The 8,494-nt window shown below is 40.1% G+C and overlaps 1 protein-coding gene across 1 annotated transcript; it reads right to left on the bottom strand.

The window, feature by feature from the left end:
* Positions 1-5,113: 5,113 nt before the first annotated feature.
* Positions 5,114-7,569, bottom strand: LOC137251927 (uncharacterized protein KIAA1143 homolog). Its single transcript, XM_067786953.1, has 3 exons — positions 7,285-7,569; positions 7,087-7,231; positions 5,114-5,370 (listed from the first exon to the last, which is right to left on the bottom strand). The coding sequence occupies exons 1-3, from the start codon at positions 7,390-7,392 to the stop codon at positions 5,114-5,116; spliced, it is 510 nt and encodes a 169-aa protein (XP_067643054.1). The 5' UTR covers positions 7,393-7,569.
* Positions 7,570-8,494: the final 925 nt, after the last annotated feature.

The raw sequence follows: 8,494 nt of genomic DNA, 5'->3' as shown, positions 1-8,494 counted from the left end.
AGAAATCGTTTTGCTGCATCTGCCGGAAAAGAATCTTTTTAGGACGGTCATACTCTTGTCAGTGTGTCTCGTGTAAGGGATAGTTGCTCGGACAGGTTGTTCTGGGCTAAATCCCAAAAACAGACATCCACGTAACTTCTATAAATCTTTTGTGGCTCCTTTCTGTTCACGTCCTAGGGTGTCCCGTAGTATACGCCTCCCTACTCCCAGAGTGACCACGTCTCCCCCCATGCACTTCAGAATTCTGCAGTTAAACTGTCAATGGATTAACTGGGAAGGTCACGGAGATAGTCGATTTCGTGAAGCGGCACAACATCCGCATTGCTGCGATTCAGGAGAATAAACTCACAGCAAGATCTGCTCTGCAGACCTGCTCTGGGTATAATGTCCACAGAAAAGATCGCGAGAGCGGAAATGGAGGCGGCCTCGCGTTTATCATACATCACTCTGCTCAATATCATACATTTGATCCTGACATCGGCCGCAGGGACAGTGTCTTAAAACGTCAAGGCTTATCTGTCCAGCCAGGCGATGCAAACCTAGAAATCATCAACATCTACATCCCTCCTGCCACCTGTTGCCCCAGTGGATACCGCCCTAATATCAGCGCCTTACTCACTGCCAACAATTGCATTATCTTAGGCGATTTCAATGCCCATCACGATCTATGGCATTCAAACTTGCGGGCGGACAGTGGGGGTGAGATGTTAGCGGATCAAATAGAAGAAACGACGTTCTGCACAATAAACGGAGACGCCCCACACGTATGGTAGGAAGCTGTCACAGTTCACCAGATATATCAATCGTGAGCGCAGAACTCGTAAACTGCGTCAACTGGCAGCCGATGGTAACATTGGCATCCGACCACCTGCCTAAACTTATTTCGCTTGAGCGTACCGCCGACTTCATCGTCACAGAAAAACGCACTTTCATAAACTTTAAAAAAGGAAACTCCACCGTAAAGTCCCTATCGAATCCGTCTAGGCACAATGACAAAGTTTCCATCGCCTTTGGCGATAAAGTGCTGTCGGTTGCGAAAAAATACACGAGCGCTTCAAGGAGACAATATATAATGCATTCTACGGCCGACAAAGATATACGGAGGGCCAACAGACACGCACATAAACATAAATTCAGCGCGTCAGCAATTACCATCACCGCCAAAGAGGTTGCGGATGCCATCGGTCATGCTAAACCATCCAAAGCAGTGGGCCCAGACGGCATAGCCATGCCGATGCTTAAAAGCCTAGGGAAAGAGGGTCTAAAATATTTAGCGCATGTCTTCAACCTATCTCTTTCCACCTTTGTCATTCCCGAAAAATGGAAAATGGCCAAGGGGGTCCCGCTACTAAAGCCTGGGAAACCAGCTAACATAGGAGTCATATCGCCCGATATCTCTCCTATCGCAGGTAGCCAAGACGCTTGAAGCCATTTTGCTCCCATACTTCAAATCTAATTTGCAGCTAGCCTGTCATCAGCATGGCTTCAGAAAACTCCATAGCACCACCACCGCGCTAAATGCCATTAGCACCCAGATAAATTGCGGTTTAAATCAAAACCCCCACCATAGAACAGTACTCGTTGCGCTAGACCTATCAAAAGCTTTTGATACGGTCAACCATGGCACGTTACTGCAAGACCTGGAAGGGTCTACCCTTCCCCCATGTCTTAAAAGGTGGACCGCAAATTATCCGGGTGACCGGCAGGCATCGGAGCAATTTAGAAATGCAACATCAAAATCAAGAAGAATTAAACAGGGGGTGCCCCAGGGTGGTGTCCTATTCCCACTTTTGTTTAACTTCTACATATCCAAGCTACCTTCGCTACCAGAAGGAGTTACTATCGTTTCCTATGCAGATGGCTGCACAATAATGACCACAGGCCCAGGCCCACAGATCGATGAGCTTTGCAACAGGATAAACGGCTACATCCCTGATCTCTCCAGTTTTTTCGCCTCGCGAAACATGGCATTATCACCGACTAAATCCTCCGCGACCTTATTTACAACATAGACGTCCCAAATGCCGACCATTTTGAACATCCACGTCGATGGCACTACGCTACCGACTGTCCTACTCCCCAAAATCCTGGGTGTGACGTTTGATCACTATCTACATTTTGGTGAGCATGCAGCCGCAATTGTACCGAAACGCTCATTACCACTCGTGGCCTGACGGTTTAATGTGGCCACATAAATCGTTCCCTAGATGGTCGGGCTAGCACCTTAATGCTGCTGTGGTACCGGAGCGTACCAAATCTGTATCCGGCAAAGGACCATCACATCGATAACACTCCCCAGAGCCTTCGGGGAGCAACCTTATCGCTACAACATCAACAACAACCACATACAAAGCAATTGGCCAGCCGATGGCATGCTACGCGTCCCCTATATGGTCACCAAGCCTAAAAACTACCCACTGGAAGAAGCTACAAGCCTGCCAAAATACTGCTCTCAGAACCGCCGCGGGCTGTCTTCTTATGTCCCCAGAACACCATCTACATAATGAGGCGAGAATACTCCCCATCAGGGAGAGAAATGAGATGCTAACCAAACAGTTCCTGTTGAATACCCAGAAACCTGGGCATCCCAACAGACGTCTGATTGATGAGCCAACACCGCCTAGGGGCTTAAGGAGTCATCTCCGTAAGCATCATGAGGAAATACGGCACCTGAGAACTCAGACGTATGAAGCAAAAAAACACAAGCAGGTCCTCAGTGAACTCCACAAACAGGCCTTTATTCCAGGAAATGCCCGGTGAATCCAGTACTCAAAGAACTTGCGGAAGAGGAGCGCATACTCCCCAGGGAAACGCGACTCACTCTAGCTCATCTTCGATCTGGATACTGTAACAGGTTAAACTCTTATCTATCCAGAATCAACCCCGACATACAAAATGTATGCCCCCGCTTGCAATGTCTGGGGACACTTTTGTGCAAAACTTTTTTAAATTAAGCAAAATCACACAAAAAAAAAACAAAGAACTTGGTAGAGCCCAGAAAAGGTGAAAGAAGGGTGTAAACTATGCAATTTTTCCATTAAACTCAGTAAAACCATCTTACCCAATCTAAATTTTAAATGTTTCCTATTGATACTGCGTTCAAAAGAAAAACACAGAGAGCCCAATTCTAAACGAAAATTCCGTGCGAGTTTTTTCCCTTCTCCCATTCCTCGTATTCTAAATAAAAATTACTTGAGTTTTTTCACTTCTCCCTTTCCTGCTATTCTGAACAATGGTCGAAAAAGCGGAAACCGGTTATGCGAGAAAAGTAGGTATTATGAATGTGAGGGAGAGGGAGATTTCTCTGCCATTTCATAGGAGTTTTTTCAATAGGTAAATTAAAGGGAATGCATCAAAATAGTTAAAGGAAATTGGTTATTTTAAGAAAGAACACTTATTTGTACAAATTTGTGCTAAAATATGTGTTTACACTCTACCACAATATTCTCACTGTTAATACAACAACAACAACAACCACAATATTCTTTATTTTAAGTCGAAAAGTATATCATAAGCAACGGTAGAGATCTTCGCATATTTGATGCAGCCATCCAGAAATTGGGCAAGGATTTTTAAGAAAGCTTAAATAGATTTTGGAATATATAGAAGGGGGAACTCAACTCGACTTGGCCGCCAGAAAATTGCTTTGCAGAATGAATGCAGGCAACTCCGACGGATTTGTGTTATCCCGCCGGTCTTCTTCTTATGCTCCTCTGTTGATGTTGCTGTGGCACCAATTCATTAGTACTCATTTCAGTGAATACCACATGAAATGCAATATGTGCATTGTTTATACCTTATTTCTTAATTTCAAACAAATTGGCAACAATAATTAAACTTTACAGTTTTTTAAACAAAATAAGAAATGCGCAACGAAATTTGGAAATTCCTATTCCCCAATTATTCTTCTCCCTAGCAGAAAAGAATTGGAGGAATTTTTCCGCGGGAATAAAAAAATCTGCGAGAACAAAATTCCGCGAGAATATTTAGAATTGGACTGAGAGGTTTGGCACCAACCATATTTAGAAGCAGAAGAAGGGGAAGACCTCTACTTAGTTGGGAGGGAGAGGTGGAGGAAAACTTGAAAAGCTTCTCAGCGCAAATTCTTAAGGCTGCAAATGCCGTTCGGAGTCGGTTTAATTCGAATTGGGTGATAAATTAATACAAGGAGCGATAACCTCCCAAGAGAGAGCTTATCTAGCAGTTTACGTCGTTCACGCCGACTCCGAAAGGCATCTGCAAGGCAGATGTAATGTGGAACCTACGCCTCTAACAACCATATCCCTATGGTCCGCCCCTGTTGAAACGGCCAGTTTCCTAGGACTCCCGTTAGAGGATTCTGATGACAATTTGAGTGGGGAGAACCACTATTAATACAACAACAAAGTCAGATGGCTTTTCACTCAGAAGCTTTTTAATCCAGAAATACACTCGGAGTGTTGAAAAGCTATTCTCTGATTGAAAAAGAAATTGTTTCTAAATTTTTGATGTTGCTTTGGCAGGGATTTGAACTCAGGATCTTCGTTGTTGTAGATGGAGGACGCCAATTGGGAGATAAGCTCGGCTTAGGTATTCCTACAAATTGTAGGAGCTTACAAGTGTATGGCGCTCCGAACTGCACTTGCATTTTCAATCTTTTCACGGCGGATATAATCTGTTTAAGAAACTTCGTACATATATCGTTTTTCCTCGTAGCCTATTGTGTGAAAACAAATAACAGCAAATTAGAAAAACTTTAGGACCACACCAGAACTGTATTTATTCACACACTTTCTGATAACCTGTCGATTATTCTATTATTTCCTTCCGGTATCTAGAATAAATAAAACCTCTAGAACTCGGTTAAAATACCAACTTGTAAGTTCATTATTGAAGTTAAGACTTGAAGTAGGCAGTAGTGTATTATCATTATTGTTGTTGTCACAAGTTTTGTTTAATATGAATATTTAAATTTAACTTTCAGTAAGGCGTATTAGATATTATTCTTTGCACTTTATAAGCGACTTATCAGATAATATTTTAACAGTATAACAGCAATTGTGACTTACGTTTTAATCATCAAACGGTTATGGTAGACACAGCTAAAAACTACAACGTATAAGGATTTAGGTTGTTAAACGTTATCCTCGTACTCTTCGTCAATGTTGAAAGATAATTTACTTTTCTCTTTCAGTGATCTATTTGATTTTGATCCTTGTTTCTCTACTTTTTTAGTTGCGCTATCTTTATTGTTGCTTGTATGAAGGTTTTTTGAACTACTGATCGGAGATACAAAGTTAGTACTTGTAGACGCTGTTAAATTACGCTGTATTTTTGTGCTTTTTTTGAATACTACTGGCTTACTGAGATCGGCACGCACTTCTTCTGCTCCTGTTAACAGATAATTAAACGGAAGATATTAATATATAATATAGTACCTAATAAATAGGAATGAAATTACGTTTGAAAACATGTAAAAAAGTAAAGATATTTTTATTACATATATATATATATATCTGCTATCATCTGCCTAACCGTTTAATTATCTAAGAGAAAATATTTTTGATTTGATATAATTTGATGAACTATTTCACTCCACTTCCTTTGCCACAAATCATGCAAGTGGTCATACCTAATAGCTATATATATATATATATATATTTTTATATATATATGTATATACATATATATAAGTACATATATGTGCAGTTTGTTACGCTTGGTTTTATCGTGACAGCCTTCAGCCTGCCAAATCGCTGCTACAATTTGAGCCCTCTTCACTCCTCACGCCTTACATCAATTCCATACCTCACACCATGCACCTCTTACCATCCAATCCCAACAACAACAACAACCATATTCAACGCTCCATCACTATATTCATTACTGGCTTGGACAAAACCACTTGCCATTCTCTTTTCTTCTTTCATTTACTACTTCTTTCCTTTCTGCACGCCGTTCGCTGTTCTTTTCCCCTTACAACCGCTTCACTGTCCCGCAGCTCTATAAACCAACTGCTACTATGGCAGCTGCCGCTTGCTTCATCAATTTTTCTTTATCACTATTTTTATCGGTCTGTCCGTTTCAGCGGAGCCCCAAAATGATGTACATACATTCATACTTGTGTGACCGCATCGGGTGCTCCGCTGGCACATAAATTGTGCAAGTTCCAACGATGGTTGTGGAGTTGCCTCAAAAGAGTGTATAGCACTGCATGGAACACTTGAGGGAACGCGGGCGGAAAACTATAAACTACTGAGGAGTGGTAATGGTAAAATTACAAAAGTAGGCGGTGATATGAGTTTTAGAGAATATGGTACTCCTCTGTCCCAAATTTTTAGGTTATGTATACATCACTGAGGACATTAAAAATTTTCATCCTCAAAAAATTTGTAAAAATTTAACAAAAAATTATCTAAATTAAAGCACAACGCAATGATATATAACTTTTTCAACGATAAGACTCCTTTGTAATATTTTTAACAACTTATTTTGAAAATTAAAAATTAATAAAATTTTTTCCTCCTCCCCCGATCTAAAGATCATTAAACAAAATGGACGCTGGACGCAATTATATTCTGATCAAGGCTTTATACACAAAATCTTTTGTTTTAAACGCTATGTAATAAACTGCACTTCTTTTATATATGTACCTTTAGATTTTTCCACTTTTTTGTGTTAAATTAATTTTTGCAGTTGGCGAATATGAGAAAAAAGTATGGACGAAATAGTTAAGCAAAGAAAACGACACAACGCTTCCTCTGACAACTCTGACTCAACTGAACAAAACTAAAAAATGACACTGACAGCACAATTGACAGCCGAAGGGCCATTCTGGCAACGCTACGAATGAAGTAGCGAAAACAAACGAAATTAACTACAAGATTGAGGACAAAGATTTAGAGAAGGCGGACGTTGGATTTTACAACAAACCCACCTATATATAATTGTATATATCTGACATGTACATATATATGCGTATTGGCCAGAATGCTGATGTATGTATATACAGCTTTTCAGCATACAGATGAACATTTTCTTGGCAGCAATAAGACCACAGTGCCAGGCTTTCCAAGCACTCACCAAGTCAAGCTAATGACAACTTACCCTTTGCTATTCGCTGCTCTTCCTTAAGCGCCTCTTCAGCGGTCAAGTCACCACTCCGCAATACCACGACTTGAGGTTTCTCTTCCTCACGTTCTGGACGTTCTTCACTATCTGATCCACTATCGTTATAATCAAGTTTTTGTCGCTGAAACATCAATTCTCTAAAATCCACATATATTTGTTTGTATTTTTAATTACCTTTGTCTCAACAGTAGGTCCTTCCCTGTATCCAATTTGCGCTTTTAACTTTGCTAGAAAACTTGGATCTTGTGGTTTTACGTATGATATATTGCGCTTTCCCGACATAATTTACCCATTACACACTTGTACTGGCTGGCACGTTGAGTCCTTCAACTTTTATTTATCAAAATATATTTCTCAGGCAAAATGTGAAAGTATGAATCAAAACAAATGAATTAAAATTACACAACAAACAAAACAAAATTTCGCGGAAACTTCAATTCTAGACGCGCACGTTTTGCCGCTTATTATTTCACACAATTGTCAGACGGGGAGTACAGGGAGAACAATATAAACAATAAATTCAATTCACAGGTTAACCTTACTAAAACGGACAAGAGTTTCGTATATGTTTTGTTTTCTCTAAAGCATATATTTATATTTATATTTATTTATTTATATTTATATTTCGGTCTAAAAAGTACAAACTTCCAGACTAGTTAAAAATAGAGAAAAGTTCAAGCTTAAATTTATAAATGCTATTATTAAAGTTAAGAAGACCACTATATCGATTTGCTAGGTGTAAAGCCTTGGATATGGGTTCATTCAACGCGTAATTCGTTCGATGAGTTACTTCAACAAATAGTCTGGTGTGCCTTAGATCACGTGGTGGAATATATGAAACGAATAAATTAGATAAATCAGGGCAGTTTATATTACCGTTGATAACGTTATAGGCAAGCATGAGTGAGATACAAGTTCTACGGTCATACAAAGCCTGGAGTCCGAGCAATTTACGCCTGCTGATATATGATGGGAGGCCATCGGGCCAGTGAAGCATACGCAAAGCAATTTTGGTGAAAATTCTTCGAACTCTCTCAATTTTATGCGAGCTCCCTTCATAGAATGGACTCCATATAATCCAGCAATATTCCAGACGACTTCTTACCAATGCCGTAAAAAGTGGCTTCAAAGTAATCGGATCCTTGAAGTCCCTGGAATTACGTCTAATAAACCCAACCATTGCAAAAGATTTGGAAATAATAAAGTCGATGTGACCAGAAAAAGGGAGTTGGTTGTCAAAAATTACACCCAGATCTTTTATCTCTCGACAACGGTTTAAAGATCCAGCATTTAATTTGTAGTTGAAAAAGGTGGTAGTGACCCTTTTAGAATAGGAAACCACGCAGCATTTGTTAGTATTTAAAAGTAGGTTATTACTTGAACA

The sequence above is a fragment of the Eurosta solidaginis genome, chromosome 5 (assembly GCF_040869045.1).
Source record: "Eurosta solidaginis isolate ZX-2024a chromosome 5, ASM4086904v1, whole genome shotgun sequence".
NCBI lineage: Eukaryota > Metazoa > Arthropoda > Insecta > Diptera > Tephritidae > Eurosta > Eurosta solidaginis.
The sequence above is the reverse complement of the archived record's forward strand: the minus strand, read 5'-3'. Positions and strand labels throughout refer to the sequence as shown.